Here is an 18,594-nt window from a genome sequence, read left to right on the forward strand (position 1 = left end):
GTATTGCGTGTATGTTAAGACTAAACTTGGTCATTTCAGATCTAAGTAATCACAGAGGTTCTGCTAACGTCTGTGATTACATAAGACCTACACACTGTCAAATATTGGGAGTGTAGCTATCACTTTCTGACTGAATCAGACTGTCAAAGAAAACCTTTAACACCCAGAGCTGTACAGAAAAACCATGTTTTTGCTGGTAGGATAATCCAAGGAGTCTCAAGTAGGCTTTGCCTTTTAGAGCGTCCATCCAGTGTGTCTCTGTGGAAATGACTCTCTCTCTCTCTCTCTCTCTCTCTCACACACACACACACACACACACACACACACACACACACACACACACACACACACACACACACACACACACAAAAACACAAATAATAAGGTGGCACCCAAACACACATGCATGCAGTCATTATCATGGTGAAGTGCTCCTCCAGTTGCCGTTGCAAAACACCAGGAGCTTTAAAGCAATGTACAGAATCAATACTGAACACAATCAAAAGAATGTACAAAAAGGCACATTTGACCCAAGTGCTCCTGTACTGTGAGATTCAAGTGTAATGAGCATCTGTAGCATGGCTGTCGTAGCTCTTAACCATCCCAGAGAGAACATCCCCTCTGAGTGCACTGTTCTGGCTGCTCACATTTGTTAGCTCTGGGGCTAGTGCTCGGATGAAAATGTCCATTAGCCTGAATGCTCCCCACTACCAGGCCTTGCTAGGTCAGGATGGTCTCTAGTGTTATCAACTGTCCTCAAGAGGCAGCAAGACTCTTTACAAGCTGTCCTGTGGTAAAACAGAAGCGCCAATCCAAACCCCATGTTTACCCATATCCTCTTTCCTTAACCCCACCCACACCTGAGCCTCGGAGCAAGGGTAGGGTGGGGAGGGTGGTTTTTGTTGGTGGGGGTTAAGGGTCCTAATCCTCCCCTCCACCATACAGGTCGGCCAGCTTGCGGAAGCGTGGCCCCCAGTTGCCGAGGTAGTCATAGTCCTGGTCTCCGCAGCTTGAGGAGGAGTACAGGGAACTGAGGGAACCGGCAGTGGAGCCACTGCCCTCATAGTCAAACACCAGCAGGGAGTCATATGGGGGAGCGGTGGGGTCGTTATCTGCTGCCTTTAGGCCCTGGAAAGAAAATTTGAGGAGACAGGAAGGTGAACAAAGAGCATCAGGAAATAATAGTAGCATATAAGGGGATCTTTTTTGATCTCCAAGGTGAAACTAAACAGCTACTCCAGGACTGCCAGACTGTGGAAGAGTGTACATTAATTTAAATAGGGACCTAATATTAAATAAACATTGGTGCTCTTTTATGAATCTTGTTCGACTGAAAATAAAAATGTAGACAGGAGGGTAAAAAACGAGGTGATTTGAAAATTAGACTAAAACTGTTCAGGGAAGGATTTTTCATATTTTTATTTTAACCAGGCTCCTTTTCACCATGATCCTGCATCACATTCATACATTATGATAGATTCACAAGAGACCCAGTACAATAATATACTGATGGTGATTACACACCAGTGGATCAGCTGGGGGTTCAGTTTGTTGCTCAATAGCACCTTATCAGTGGTTGCTGAGGCAGGGGAGTAATATTACTGATAAAACCTTCACATTCATGCACACTCATACCATACTCATGTCACGGGTTCCTTGGAGTTCAAAATATCACTTCTAAACCACAAAACATTGTCTAAAATAAATGCTAAGCAGAGCTGTCAGCTTTCAGTTAATTAAAAGTGGACACTGCCATGTTTGCAAGTTAGCGGAAAAACTCACACACTCCACAGTATCTTTGAGACTGAGAAAAGCAGAATTTATGGTTGAGAGATCTACAAGAGTCTGACTACATCTAACGCAGGATTATTGTAATCCTATAATATTTCTCTAGTAATTTTATAGTAAACGTAAGGGTATTACAGAAACCTGTGTTCATGCATTGTAAGACCCGTGTAAAAACCCCTGAAACCACAGCTGATGACCTTCGTTGACCTGCTTCCTAAATAAGTGGGACTTGTCAAATGTCAGCCTTCTAATCACAAGCCAGACTGTCTAACCTCTAAATTACTGCCTCCGCCTTTACTTCATCCCCCAGAGAACAGGCACAAGATTGAAACATGAAGAAGAGAGAGAGAGAGAGAGGGCTTGTTTTACTGTATTTGTGGGGTGAGAAAACTGGGAGCCCCCTATACTTGTGGGGTCCGAAGGCTTTGTGGGGACCAAAATGCTGGACCCTTCAAGTTTAAATGGTTGTTTCAGGGTTAAGATTTGCTTTTAGAGTTAGGGTTAGAATTAGGTTTAGGCTATGGTTAAGGTTAGGCATTCAGTTGTGATGGTCAAGGTTAAGGTGAAGGGCTAGGCAATGCATTAGGTAAATGATGCGTCTCCATTAATATAGTAAAACAAGGATGTGTCTGTGTGTGTGTGTGTGTGTGTGTGTGTGTGTGTGTGTGTGTGTGTGTGTGTGTGTGTGTGTGTGTGTGTGTGAGAGAGAGAGAGAGAGAGAGAGAGAGAGAGAGAGAGAAGGGGCTGAGATGGACAGTAGGGAGTGGGGGGGATTATGGAGCAGCATATAAGAGAGTAGGATTTGGGTCAGGTTGGGCAGATGCAGCCTCTATCTCTAGGAGGAGATTCAGGAGATTACCCAGCGTAGCCTGAATTTAAACCCACATCCCCCTCCCACACACATACATATTTCAGACACATGCACACTTATGAACTCAGTCCAAGAACCTCTACACTGGCAGAATGAATGTACCATCACTAAAATTAACATTTACAAAATTTTGCCCAAACTAAAAGTCCAGAAAATGGGTGTTTTTTTGTCTTTGCTCAGAATGGTTGAAATGAAAGCAGTTAATCTGATAAACTGTGAAAATGTTTTGTGGGCCACGTCTGTCGTCTGACTGAAGACATTCATGCCACTCTGATACTTAATGGGAAGAGAGAATTAACACAGGGAGGGAAAGGGAGAGGCAGGGTGAGAAGCATTGGCTTGCCATGTCTGCCGGATTAAGCTGTCTAGTTCAGCTTGCCATGTCTGACAGCTCCTGCTCATTATTCATAGCTGCGCTTGGCAGATGTCTTTATGCAGCCGAACAAAAAGGCGCACACACACATGCACACACTCAATTGGAAGCAGCCAGAGCACAGAGAGCAACATGGATTGGCTACATCGACAATGATGATTCTTAACACCTGAGATGCCCTACTGCCGGGTGCGGTGCTCTTGAGATGTGATCAGAGTTATCAGTGCTGATGAAGGAAGTGTTCAGTCTCTTCATGAAGCCTATCTGATTAACTAAGAGAGTCATGTTAATCAATCTAAGAGGGTGTACTGCTTTAAGGAAGGTTTAAATGTAGAGCAGACACTGACATCACTGATAGTATGTTCACCTCTTCAGTGAAGCTGAAGCCATGTATGGGGTCATTACTGGACTTTTACACATTATAATGTGCATTCAAGTCAGTGTAGTCAATGTTGTACATTAACCTACTCAAACAGACAGCTCAACATTCACAACCCACATTATGCAGGGGTTGTCCAGGTGTTTGAAAGTGTGAAAGGTTTTAATTTTTCACACAACTCATTGTGGCTCTTTTCATGTGTAAAATTGAGTGCAACACCAAGAATCCCTTTGGGACAAACAAAAGAATTTTTGAGAGGAGATCAGGGAGCAAGGTGGGGGCTATGACGGTAGGCTTTTCGCCTTGCCTTCACATGTGGTCAGACCACCTCTTTCGAACTGGTTCATTTGAAGCCTACTAGGACCTGAATGCTCCTTCCAGACCATTGCTCTATATGCTCTTTATTGTCTTTTTTTTATTTCAGATGTTTCTGGGGAGATATTACTTAACAGCATTTGGTAAAATGTTTAAATTTAAAGATGTTAAATATTGGCAACAAATATCAGGTTCTGGAAATATATACACACTGTATATAGTAAAAAAATGGAAGTGACAGAGTTCCCAAAACCCCAAAGTTTTAAAGAACTGTGGATGATTTGCAGCCAGTCTGTTGGATTAAGTAAATCAATGGATTTACCTCCAATTAGGTATCCAGTCTGTCGCCACGTGGCCAGCTAATCTTGACCATTTGCAAAGCTCATTAAGAATTACACTGACAATGTACTGTCTGTGTTTGTCTGCCTGTCACTCTCTTGCTACACTAGGTCTGTTTCTTGAACAAATTAAGTTTGGCTGACAGCATGCATCCTCCTGCCAACCACTCATCATCACATATCACTGATACATCAGTGATACTTGTTTTTTTTTTAATTTACAATTTTATATTCATACAAGATAGGCTTACAAAACAGAAAACAACATCATATTAACAACAGTAACCACAACAACCAAAAATACAATATAACACAATACGCAGGGTCTGCTTGACAGACTAAACTGTGGGAACTGTTTAGGACTGCAGTCTGTATAATTTGCAAATATGCAATCCTGAAAAGTGTTTTCAAACCTGATCCCAATTTGTTTCAGAACTGCATTTTGTATCGCTGATCATATCAGCTATCTGTTCCGGGGAGGTCAAGAAGTTCAAGTAACCGAAATTCTATTGAGAATCATTTTGACTTGTGAATCTTCCAGTTTAACAAAATAAATCTTTAGTCAGCCAAAAAGGCTAAGCCTGATATTTTCCTGTCTTTTTTTTTTTTTACCTTAGCTGTGCAGCCCTATCCCCAAACAAGACAACCACAGGACACAGAGAGATAATATTCATTAATCCTGAAATCCAATGAAAAACTTGACTACAGGGCAGTGCCAAAGCATATGAATCAACGTTCCCATTTGTCCACAACCATGCCAGCATAAATTACAAAAACTTGGGTCTATTTTTTTTTTTCTGAAGGGAGTGATATAAGCTCTCTGTTGTATTTTAAATTGTATAACTCAGATCTGACTGACTTGGAAATTACTGCAGAATCCTTCCAGATTCTGTACCACTCTGCAGAGGTGAGTGAATCCCCTAAGTCTTGCTCCCATTGAGTCTGGATATTGAGATTCAGAAAGGAGTGAATCAACATCTAGTACAGACCTGAGACATTATCCCTATTTAATGCTAAAGATCTGACTTTTTTATCTGTCTCATAATTATACTTAAAATGTAATTTGGGAAGTTTTGAGAAAACTGATTTTTAATTGGGCATATTGTGAGAAAGTGTCTGTATTCAAATTGTATCTCCTTCTAAGATCCTTGAAAGATAAAATCTCCCCTTTCTCTGCAATTTGTGATATTTCTGTAAATTATGTTGCTGCCATACAGTTTAACAGTGGATTCCCTGCAGCTTTAAAGGCTGTATTGTGCCATAATGGTGGATGGACGGATGGAACTTACCATTATTAATTACTACCAATACCATTATTAAACTTTGTAGGCGGGATAGGTCTGACCACACTTATGATAATGAAATTGATTTATTCTTGACCATTACCATATGCTCCTACAGCCAATTCCAGCTACCATTGTCTATTCTCTTATCATAGACCCAGATTAGGGGGTATCTGGCATTAAAAGCAAGATAATTCAGATACACATCTGGAACTCCCAGACCCCCTCTACCTCTAAGCATGATTACTATTTTCTGATTGATTCTAAGCGTCTTGTTCTTCCACAGAAAAATGGAGAAAATTCTGTTTATATTATCAAAACAAGATTTTGGAATATACACAGGTAAGAAGAAAATGAAAAAGTCAATACTGCAAGAATGTTCACGTTCAGAACTTCTTTGCCCCATAAGTACAACGGGCAACATAGCCCACCTTCTAAGATCTTTTCTAGAATGTGATTAAATTAGCACTAAATGCTGGAAAAAGCTGGATAATTTGCAGAGGCCTCCTCATATTATTGGATAAAAGCCACCCTGGGATAAACCTACTTGATGTGAATTAAATTGGATACAACTTTTTCTAAACCTCTTGCTAAAATTTTAAGCAAGAGGTTAAGCAGACTTAAAGGCCTGTAGTTCTCTACATCCAAACGGTTTTGGCAGCCATGATATGATGGCTGTCCTCATTGTTAGCGGCATCATTTGCTTTTCTGTAATATAATATAAAAAAAGTAACAGTAGTGGGATTTCTTTTGAAAAACACATAAAATTCTTTGGTGTAACCATCACAACCTGGTGACTTACTATTTAATAAACATTTAATAGTATTCTGAATCTCTATCCCTGAGATGGGGGCCACAAGTTTTTTTTTTCTTGTTCGTTCAACTTTGGAATGGGTATGTTCATTCAGACATTATCAAAGTCTTGCTGTTCAATTTTACATTAAAACTTATATAGTAATGAGAAAAAACTTCTAAAGGTGTTAAGAATATCATGATCCCTTGTCATGATAAGTGTTTCTGTTTGAGTTTTTTCAGCTTGGATAACACTTCCTCTTGCCTTCATAGCTTGTCTATGTTCTTATTTGACAAAAAGCTAATAATCTAACCCCTGCAGGTTGCCTCAAAGGTCTCCCAAACTGTCTGTATGGGGATTTCAGGAGTCATATTTAATTTAATAAACTCTTTAATTTTTTATTGTATTAAAGTAACAAATTTGTTATTATTTAACAGGGAGTTATTAAGGTTCCACTGTTTAGATTTTGATATCAGAATAAAACTGGGGCAAAAGGATACTGATACAGGGGCATGGTCCAAAATACTGATGCTATGTAGAGTGGTATCAACAATGTTCTCCAATAAAGAGTTTGACAAAAAGAAGTTAGTCAATTCTGGAGTAGGAATTATGTGTGTGCAAATGGAATGTATACTCTCCTGAGTGTGTGTTTATTAGATGCCTTGCATCTGTTAATGACTGTATCTCCAGTAATTCTTTGAAGGCTTGGTAAAGGGTGACCAGAGCAATCTACAGACGCATAGCTTACTGCATTAAAATCACCACCAACAAGTAATAGTATGTTTCAAAACATTGCTGGCTGAATATGTAATGCTGATAAGAAGTTGGCTTGCACCAGATTTGGTGTATATAAATTTACTAGAATTATTTTGTTGTTCTCATATTCACGTGAGACTATCATCCATTGTCTGTCTTTATCTGTGATCACATCCAGGGCTGTAAACAGAATTTTCGTGAAATAAAAATAAAAATTCCTCAGGAGGATTTTGTTCCGTTTCATTATTATTAAAGTTTCTTCCTTTGAAAGATACGTTTCTTGCAACATTGCTATGACACAATCAAGAGATTTTAAATCAGATATAATTTTAAATCTTTTTAAGGGTTCTGGATTCCATTTACATTCTACGAAATTATTTTCATTATATTCACTGTAGCACATGCAAACATGACACATGACGACAAAAACAAAAACAACAACCCACAATAATGCTGATTAACAGTTATAGCTAATAAGATGAGAAACCAGTTAATCTCCAAGTAGACGTAGCCTAATATCATTGATAACCAGATGGAGGCCAAAACTTAACAGTGATTACCACCAATGATGAAAAAATTGCGTAACAAATTAAATACTAACAAGGCGGATATTACTATAATAAAGACACTGCCAAAAAAAGACCCATGAAAAACTAATAGGGCCTATGAAACGCTTGTTTCCTAAATTACTAATACATTTTTTATATTCACGCCTCCTCAATGATCTCTTCGTAGTGTCTATAAGCAGCATATTAAAAAGAAAGCTCACAGAGATTGTTGTTGGAAACTCACTGTAGTCATTCCGGACTGGCATTAGTTGTGTCCAAGGATACAGTCATACTGCAACCACTTCTGCAGCTCTTTCTGTGCCACCTCAGATGTTATGTTAACTTTTCTCCATATATGGTCACAATGGGTTGGGAAGGGTGTAGTATTGTATTCCAACCCTTAGCTTTTTCTTTTTCAGATCCTCAATTATTTTATTGTATTCATTTCTTCTGCCACGCAACTCAAGGTCATCAATTTGATGATGGAATATGACACTTGTTTGTATAGCTCCTTGACCAGGGCATTTTCCTTCTCCAAGTCATCCTCCTAAACGCTTATGGTTTTTTCTGCATTTGTGTCCCTGTGTTTCACCGCTTTAAAATCGTTGGCTAAGGTTTGGATGGCCGAGTTGATCTCTTCAAGTTTAGCATTCAGGGATTCTTGATTACTTTGGAATTCATTGTTCAAACATTTCGCCTACTTTGGAGCCTCCTGATCTGTGTCGATGTAATGCAGGTAAGTCTTCCCTGCACTCATATCTGCGTTCTCTAAAAAGTTCCTAACTTTGTTTTTTTTTTCTTGTCGTCTGATTTTGAGACATCTGGTTAATGAAGCTGTTCCCTCTATTTTTGATTTACTATTTTTTTTTTTAGCTGTTTTAATATGACACCCTCTGTTCTGGTTTCTCATAAGTCATACCAAGATGCCATGTTCACCTGTCTGTGATCACTGATAACTTGTATTTTCTTTCATACCAGGGGAAGAGACTGTGTACAACTGAGCCTAGAACTAAATATATTTTCAAGCTGCATAATTTTTTTGTGATAATTTCTGTATATGCTTCCCTGTTTAAATATTGGCACTGCATTCTTTTAATTAGTAGTAATCAAGCTGTTTGAACGTTACTGTGGGTGAGTTCCCATACTGGCAGCTCTGAATAGCTATGAGCTGCAACTGTTTGAAAAACTGTTTGAACTTCAGTATTCCTAAATTTTGTAAGATGATGAGGTAAATGGCACGCATCCTGGCAGGTCTTTAATGCTTTATACCAAAGGATAGAAAAGGAAATAAGAGAAGCTAAAGATCTAACATTGGCAAAGCTTACTTTTTCTGGACATAGTGTTTGCGTACTGCGGTCGAACAGACAACTTGTATTTCACTCAAGTTGATTCATGACTTCATTGTCATGACAAGCGCATGTGCCTGACATCATAACGGAATCTGGGTGAAAAGATTGAATCTCAGTGCTCACACTTGCGGGTTTAGACTGACAAGAACACTTACATTTTACTCAAAGATGTTGTTTTTGAGGTTTAAATTGGGAAAAGGCAGCATGGGGTTTGTGGATCCTAGATTGCAGTATTTGTCCAACACACACAAAGCCTGTGTGTTGTCGTACCTCATGGATGAAGTCTCCTATGTCTCCAGGGTGGGGGGCACCAGAGCGGAGGGGATACTGGTGGTCATGATTGAGTGGCCTCTCATCCAGACGTCTGATCCCCACTTTGACACAATCTGGCTCCAGGGCATCAGGCTGCTGCAGCTGACTCAGATCGTAGTCCTAAACACACAAGCACACAAAGCCACACATTCCCATGTAGGCATTAATTAAGTCAAGTCAAGTAGATTTAATATATATAACCAAATAACACAATTTGTCTCAAGGGATATTTCAACCTGTACAGCACACCCTATATCCTTAGACCCTCAGTTCATTTTGAGACATTCCATCGACTACAAATCCACAACATTGTCCTTAAACCACATCACCACCAGGATTCTCATATATCAGATTCCACGATGTTTTTGGGAGTGAGCATAAATAATCACGAGCCTTGCACAAATTAAACTGTTGATCCTTCTTGTTGGTGTTTGTCAGTCTGGTTTCCTGTATAGCTGGAATGAAAAGCATCAGTGGTCATGAATGTGGAAAAATAAATGATTTCTGATCAATACTCCTGTTAGGTGATACACACTAACAATGGGAATCTCATTAGTTTTTCAGGTAATTGGCCATAAACCAAAGCAACGGACATATTAAAAATGAACCGGTGATTGTGCTAGACGAAAAGTCAGAGGATTAACATAGTCAAGTGGATTAATAATCTAGAAACCATGAAAGACTGTACCAAATTTTATGGGGTCTAGCTAATACCTGTCAAGATATTTCAGTCTGGACCAAGATGGACCGACCGACTGACCAACCAACGAACAGAGCAACTTTGCTATCCCTATAGCAAGGTCACTAGCACAGCTAAAAAACACAATTTGGCCACTTTCACCTGCAGTCCTCCAGTTGCCTTCAAGTGTGAACCCATATTACAGTTGTAGTTATTACTTATGCCTACATTGTGACCTGATGATTTTTTGCTTACTTCCTATAAATATTGCAAAATTCTTTGACATTTATTGTGTAATGGTGGAATCGTGAAAGCCAATACAAGACAGACACATACATTTCCAGATTTTGTGAGGAGTTGTTAAATTGAACCAGTGATAAAAACTCATATTTGGACATTTGACATCTAAAAGGAAAGAGAATGTGATGCCTTATTAACTTGATATGCTGATATAATGTATCAACACTCACACTGTGTTTTTCTTTTTTTTCTTCTTTCTGCCCTATAGCAGTATGATTGACCTTCACTATCTCATACTTCTATCATTGTGAAAACATTTTGGGATCAATTTTTATATGGGTGTGTTTTTTTCTATAGCAGAGTTTTTTCTTTGCCTATACTTTTGTGGTATTTTGCAGGTGTAGGGGGCTGTCTCTGGCTATCAAGCAGAGCACATTAATCACCTAAAGCATCACATTTAGAATTACAACAGAAGCTTACCTGTTGTTACTGCAATGGACAATATGAGATGGTAAAATCATGGCTGTACAGTGTTTAAAATACACAATAGTGTGAGTATAATAAGAATCCACTATCGGTTGTGAATCGTCTAAAGGATCAATACAAGATTTCCCCAATAATACCATGATGTAAAGGCTGTAATAAACCTTCTCACTGAATGACAGGACTGACTCAATTGTTGTATTTAGAGCCAAATCTAACAAAAGTCAACATCCACAATCAAAAAAAAAAAAAAAAAACTGCAAAAGACGGGACCACATTTTTAGTCTTTCTGCACTACGGTATGATTTCTAACTGTAAATGTGGTTATTTTCTGTATCATTGTGATTCCACATAAAGGACTGTTACCACCGGAATGTCCTTAAAGATGAATTCAACTTCAAACACCTGGCAGAATATTTGCACTGCATTAAATTCAAAACTCAAGCTAAATGAGAAAAATTAGTTCTGGGCTTGAACTTTATTATATAATGACAGGCAGGTTTGTTAGGGTTTGTTAATAATGAATTCTCCCTAATGCCATGAGCATTGCATGCCACTGGCTATAAAAATACCAAAAGAGTGCCAACACTTATAATGAATTTGACTGATTCATGAAAGCAGCAGTCTTTATCGGGACTCACACACACTTACAGTAAATGGAATTATCACTACCATTATGGTGCATCTGTATTTAAAAGCTGATGTTGTGAAAATTTCATTGGCTCAAATGAACTCTATTGCAATGTCTACCATTTCTCCTACATCATCTATCCTCAAGGAGGAGTGAACCTGATTCTAATGCTATCTAATTTGCATCCACTTAAAGAAACACATTCTGTCTTTCACCTTCTTTTACACAACATCAGCATAGTCAGCGGGCAGAAGGGAAGTGTGTGTGTCAAAGCCTCTGATCTGTTTATGCTGAATGGTAGTGTCTGAGTCACTGCAGCAACTGTCCAGAAACCATTTCATGCTCTCTGATCTCTAGGAAAATCAACTAAAGCAGCCTTTTTAGGACAATAACGGCATGCTATGGACTGACCTTGGGCTTTGTTCACATAATGGCCGACAGACAGATTACTTTTCACTGGACAGCAGCTGAGAGTCCCGCAACAACCTGGCAGGGAGAAAGGAAATGCTGTGTCCTTCCTGTATTTCTGTACTTACAAGGACCAGATAGACTGATGTCCTCTCTGTAGGGACCTTTTGCCTGTGCTCACTTTTCTAAGGACTCCATTTGAAAAGCTATACCAGCATTTATGCATGTTTCAGCCCTTTACTGCCAACTAAGTATACTTATGTTTTAGAGCAAGTTATAGTTTTTTGAATTTTTGTTCATTAGTTGGCATTTATTTCATTGTTCATGGTCAAAGAATTGTACATGCAGAATAACTTTAAAAACCTGTACTGCATTATCACGCATATATTCACTGTGATGGATGACCTAACTCAAGCTCATGTTTATGCAAGTTGAGTTTCATATTGTATGGCACGGAAGAGAAAACAACAACTGTCTGGAAGGTAGGAAAATTCAAAAATTCAAAAAACTATTGTTATGCTTTGGAAAAGTACTGGCAGTAATGTAATGTGTACATAGTTGCACTAGAACATGCAAAACACTGCTGTGGCTCCATATAAAAATCTTGGCTTTCTACTAAGAGAGAGTGACAGGCACCAAAACCCATTTCAGGATAGTTAAGAAGCAAGATGTGGGTTTATGATTTCCATCTTGTTCACACATACAGGTTTAAAGATGGCAGGCTGACTCTTTCCTCACATGAGTCAAACATAGTTTTCAGCATGTTTAGCTTTGAGCATGTCATATACATTTTCAGCTCCAACTGAGCAGTTATTTTTTGCCATTGCCACTATATTGACGTGAGAAGCAGTGGTTTACTTTAGGCAGTGGTGGCCTAAAGGTTAGAGAAGTAAGCTTGTGACCAGAAGGTTGTCAATTCAAGACTGGCAGAATTAAATCTGGTTGGGAAAAGAGAGAAAGCAGCGCTGGCCCCTCCCTCATCAACACCATTGGTGCCTTTGAGCAATCAATATATGAGTAATGTAATGAATGGGTGTGAATGTAATCAGGGTGTTCCTGTAAAAGAGAGGCTGTCTCTCAGTGAAATGACCCTGGAAAAATAAAGGCAAAAAAAAACAAAAAACAACAACAACAAAAAACTACAGACTAGTTAATACCTTTGCAGTATGCTATATTTACTTTGAAATATGTGTTTTTAAAACTGTACACACACTGTACAACGATGACACAAATGAATGCAAGACTGATCGGCATTGTGATCCTGTATCTGCAATCAAGCTGTTCTCTGTGTTGTTGTCGGTTACCACAACAAGCACACCTGGCTGTCTCCCACATCTCAGAGGCAATTTGCATTTAGTTTATACTTTCTAACAACTCCTCTATATCATGCCCCTGGGCATCTTTTGAGTCTGCGCAGGTGGAAACAGACTGTGTATCGATGATTTGAGCCCTTACATACTAATACATGGATACTTTGGGTACCAGAAGATGGAAAAATGTGTTGTGTACCTACATTAGGTAAGACCTACAACTTGGAAAGCTAAACACAACAAAAATTACTTGAAGCCAATAATTACTGATTTTTGACCAGTTAGAAGCCTAATTAGGCTAACTAATTACTGCATAGTTTGCATATAACTGGGTGTGACTTGACTCTTTTGGGAGTATGCACTCCATGACCACAGAAGGCTATCCAATTTAAGGCTCCTATACACTGTAAGATTTTGAGCTGTCCCTGGCAAATGAGGACTGTGATGAAATGTTTGGTCATCAATCCAAAACAGTCTGTTTTGAGCTTCTGTGACCACAGACAGTTTGTGTCAAAATTCTGACAGAGTCAAAAGTTTTGGACAATAATCTCGTAATGTGACTACTGCTATGACCCACCTGCATGATAATACACTGGGTAAGTCCGCATAGACATAAACACACAGATAACACCTTGGCATGTCAATATGCTGTACTAAGCACCATTTTTGAACAAATAAACATCTAAAATGCATTTCTAAAATATGAGAATGGTGCAGATGGGTGACATGAGCTGAAGACAAGTCTCTGCTTGCATGTATTTTTTAGTACAGTCTAACATGTCAGTGTGACATGACATGATCCTGCAATGTTGTTGCTATCACATAGTGTATAGGGGCCTTTTGGTAGAATGACCACAGCGCCAGCCTCTGCCTGCTTGTGTGCTTTGAAATACAATATCTCTGGTGAAAGTTCTTCTTGAGTATTTTACTTTGTTTTACTCTCCACCAAAGACAAACATCTGTTGGTATTGACCATACATATCCTGCATTATGTAACCTTTAATAAGCCTTATAGGTCCCAGTAATATTGGCTATAGGAAAGGATTATAAGCAAGGGAACAACTGCTGTGAATGAAGGTTATTGTGTACTTCTCTTGCTTGGCATGGTTAAAGCATAAGTGTGTTCCTGAGAATTGAGTTTGCTTTTTATTCTAAGCTTTAATCCAGACAAATAAAGACCCAGGCAGCCTGTAGGGAAAAAAAAAAACTAAAATAACAATCTAGTCAAATAGAATAAAGCCCCAACAGTATCCAAGGCCTGTGCAATATGTTACAGTGTAGCAGTAATAAAGGAAAAAGCAAACCTTGACTTTCTTCATTAACTCTGTATTCACTGTTTATATAGCAGAGGGATTGCATGAAAGGTGGTTCCTCCCATATATTGAATCATGGAGACTAAACCATTAACTCAAGGTCAAACAACAGAAACACTAAGTTAAACTTTTATATTATGTGTATTACTTGTTGCTGAAAGTGCTTTGTAATAGGTTATCTGATGTTTGACTTTTGCCATTAAGTGTTATTTGGTTACACATGTAAATGCAAACATGTCAATACACGTTTGACATGTTTCGGAACATTGATAGTATTGAAGTGGGGAATTGAAACCTAATTTTCAAATTAAAGAAATTGTATTTTTGTTAAAAATATTCCAATTTATGTTTCAATTGACAGTTTGTAGTTTTAGGAAAAATTTAAAAAAAACTTTTGGGCCCCCCTTTAGCCTTTTAACCCTAACTGAATAATTCCTATTTCAGTAAAACATGATCAGTAGCCAACATCTGGAGCTACAGTCTGGCACCATCATTTAGGTACAGCAAAGAACTGGCTGTCCTCAAATAATGTCTCAATATAAAAAACGCAACAGTAGAAAGAGGAAGGTACATGACAGAGGGTGTTGTTGTGGGTGTAGATTAAGTCAGAAACAATATGTGGTACACTGTTGAAGTGACCTGCATAAACACAACTACAACAACACAGATGTTTCAGCCATTATGGTCATGCTCAACAGACTGTCACACTGGGGTATAATCTCCAATGAATTCTGTTATACTGATATGAGATTATGTATCAGATTAAAGACCACATAGTAAATTAGACTAAATCAGACTTGAAAATGTTAGATTGTGTGTAATTATTGTTATTATTTGTCTTCTGAACCACACATGAAGTAAAACAAGATGTCTAAAGCCATGCTAGCGGCTGTACTTAGACTGCTTTTGTTAAGCAGGTATAATGTTTATCATTTTCACTGCCTTAGTTTCTTAGTTTTGAATGTTAGCATGCTAACATTTGTTCATGAACACTGCACACAGTGTACAGCAGAGACTGATGAGAATGTCATCATTGGTCAAACTGAAATTTTGACCCGATGGTGGCTCAGTCAGTAGTATTTTTTTCCAAGAGCCACGAATGGTCCAACAAATTCTTTGTCAATCCCTCTACTAAATGTTTTAAATTATATTTCTTTGATGATATTTCTTGATAAGTAAAAACTTTGACTAGCTGGTGGCGATACATGACAATTCTGGGGCTTAACTAATTAGGAACCACTCTCTGGGTTCCATGAATGTCTGTATAAAATTTTATGGCAATCCATCCAGTGGTTGTTGATATCTTTCAGTCTGGACCAACATATTGGACCATTCCTGCAGCCACACTGCTAACATGACTAACACCTTCATCTGCAGTTTTATTGTTGCCTTAAGGTGGGGAAAAACATTCCAGTTTTTGGGCTGACTGTAGTTAGTAGTCTCAACTTGATTGGACCGAGATGGGCTTAATATTAATTAGGCCCATATTGGGCCTAATGTTGTTTGATCGATCTGATTCATGTAGCAGCACAAATATCAATTACAAAAACTGAGAGTAGTCCCGGAAAATGTTCTGTTAGCCGGGTATATACCAGATCTGGACCTCTAAATATATTGAACGTTTTTGTTTTTTGGGTTTTCAAGTATTAGGCCCCCCAACAGCTTCTAACAGGATAAGTACTGAGTGGAAATAAAGAAAATATATGCTTCATTATCATTGCAAATCATTGAGGCTACATTAAACAGATACTGTAACTTGTACTGCGATTGTAATGATTACACTAGTGTAATATTTATACAATAAATAAATATCTACAAACATGTATGCGTGTTGTATCATGACAGTGCATTAATAGAGATAATTAATGTATTTAATTCAATATGCAAAACAATTATTAACACTAACGGGAACTAAAAGTTGTATAACTATAAACCAAACTGCAGCAGTGAGTCTGCAGGGGGCAGGGCTTTATTCTGAAGCCCCCAAGCATCTCTCAGGCATTTTACTGTGTACGGGCTGCAGTTCAGCATGCTGCTATCAGCGACAGTTGATTCGAATCAAGTTGAGTATACAGGTTTGTAGTACATAACAGTCTTAAAGCTAAACTGTCAACCAGTACTGAGTGAGTTTTTAACATTGCTGAGGTTGTAATAGTTCCATACTTTTAAAGTTTAATAAAAGATGAATAGGCAAGGAGAAGGTCAAAGCCTTTGTTAGTGTTGGGCTGAGTGCAAGGCTGTGGCTATTTCCTGGAAACAGTACATACCAGTAGACACACTAAGCTTGCAAAAAGAATAGGTACAAAATATTTCTCGTAAGTTTGTGTATGTTGGTAGATATCCAGTATAACTCCCTTTCTTTTACAGCCACTTTAATGAGCAGCTGCTGTAAAAAGTAAGACATGCTATTAGTCTCGTTGGCTAGGTAAATGAGGTTTAAACATTTCCCCATCAGAAGTGCAGAGCAGCTTATGTGCTTGGCACCAGCAGAGGAGCTGTGTGGAGGGACAGAGGAAATTGTTCTCAAACAGAAAGCAATTCATACGGTTTTGATGTCCTCTTTTCTAGTACACTTAATCTTAGCTGGAGGACAGATGATTGAAAACTGTAGAGAAGAGGGGTGTGTGTGTGTGTGTGTGTGGCAACATTATTTGTCTTTTATGGTTTGTTTCTGAGAATGGGTGTGTGTTTGAATGTGATTGTGTGGGAGTGTGAATGCGCGTGTGAGGGGGATGCACAGTTTAGTGTGAATTGTTAAAACGATGTGAGAATATTCAGTACTAAACCTAAAGTCAAAACTACAGATCACATAAAATGTAACATTAACCCATAGTCAGCTTAGCCCATCAGAGATAACATACTAAAGACATAACAAATATAGAGACAGCAAAATGGTACAGTTCAGTTTGGATGGCTTCTTGCGCTTTGTTATTGTACTGTTATAGTTTTTTTTTATAGTGTTTATGTGTGTGTTTATGTGTGCATGTACCTGGTCCTCCTCTCCACCTCCCTCCTCGTCATATTTGAGGATGTTGTCTCGGACGTCATCCTCTGGGTCAATGAGGAGCTGCTTGGCCTGACGCTCCTTATCCCTCCTCTTCATCCACATCACAAACAGCAACACCAGCACTGCAGGACAAGTGTGACAAAAGAAGATAGGGACACTATTTAATATGAGGGACAAATTAAGTCTCGACTGAAAATCAGTTAAGTTTCCATAGTGGGTTTCAGCTACCACCCATTGGTTCATGACAGACTTCCAGGGGGATCTGTGAAATAGCAATTCTATCAGTCAGTAAGGCTCCACTACAAAACCCCATAGGGTTAATAACCGGAAATTAAAAAGCATCGTACTTCTGTTCTTGGAACCTTGCCATGACAGTAGAAAATACAAAATGTGACCTCAGGATGGTGCTACAGAACATCCCACAGAAACATCTAATTCAATATAGTTCCTCCTCTGGGGAGCTTGAATGTCTTTGACGATACCTTAGAATTCAGTCTTTTATGATATACAATACTTGAAAGTGAAAGTTTATTGTAAAAATTACACTAATACAGTTCAAAATGAGTACAGTCAGTCCTTTGGGTACCATGGCATGTTACAGCTAATTTTATGACAGCCACGTCATTTGTAATCCAGCACCCAAAGCTGAAGATTTAGCCTGGTAAATGGTGGTACAAGAAGGGGAGGCTTCTTCATATAAAGGCATATCATTTATGTTTTAAAACATATAATTTATGTTTTAAAATAAAACCTACTAAGAAGGGGAAATCACACCTTGGTGGAACTGCTCCCAACTCATGTCCACACTGAGGCTACATACTGGAAGCTCATAGGTAGGCATTGCTTTGTTTTAAGAGGTCATTAGCCAAAAAGGCTGGGAACCACTGATCTTAAAGACCACTATAAATAATAGTTTACTGTGTGACAACAAACATATCTCTATATTCTTAAACTTCTCTACATTTGGAAACACAGCTACAAACCTTCAACAAATCATTAAGTTACAGATTTTTACACTCACACTTCAACACTCTTTTTCTAGCTATAGTACTGTATCTGTGTTCTTCTAGACTTCTAACTCAAAGCCTCTGTTATCTCCTCAAGTACCTACTAGACAATATATTCAATACCAAATAACAACTGATATCCCCTCGTTTGGGATTAAGTATTTTTAGGAAACACACAGCTCTTATTTTGACACAACTGGCAGATTTTAAAGTCTGTGCTCTTGATCATATTAATCTGTGTGGATTTATGAGACAGTTACTCAGGTAGTGTGTGTGTAAATAAACACCGCTGTAGCTGGAATTGCCAAAGTACAATTGGATGATGAGTGAAATTCTACGTGAGGACAATTTAAACCCTAGAGAGGTGATTTGAAAAATGGCTTGTTACCATTAGTAAAATTTCTCTGTGAA

The 18,594-nt window shown here is 38.5% G+C and overlaps 1 protein-coding gene across 4 annotated transcripts in view; it reads right to left on the reverse strand.

Annotated features, from left to right (window-relative positions):
- Positions 1-318: 318 nt before the first annotated feature.
- LOC120790556 (cadherin-2-like) overlaps positions 319-18,594 on the reverse strand; it is a 93,032-nt gene continuing 74,756 nt past the window's right edge. For all 4 annotated transcript variants that reach the window (XM_040128203.1, XM_040128204.1, XM_040128206.1 and 1 more), the window contains 3 exons: positions 17,159-17,298; positions 9,064-9,225; positions 319-1,128 (listed from right to left, as the gene is read on the reverse strand). In XM_040128203.1, the coding sequence (XP_039984137.1) occupies positions 922-1,128; positions 9,064-9,225; positions 17,159-17,298 (509 nt within the window). In that variant the 3' untranslated portion in view covers positions 319-921. The remainder of the gene's footprint in view (positions 1,129-9,063; positions 9,226-17,158; positions 17,299-18,594) is intronic.

Source organism: Xiphias gladius, chromosome 6, assembly GCF_016859285.1.
Source record: "Xiphias gladius isolate SHS-SW01 ecotype Sanya breed wild chromosome 6, ASM1685928v1, whole genome shotgun sequence".
Taxonomy (NCBI): domain Eukaryota; kingdom Metazoa; phylum Chordata; class Actinopteri; order Istiophoriformes; family Xiphiidae; genus Xiphias; species Xiphias gladius.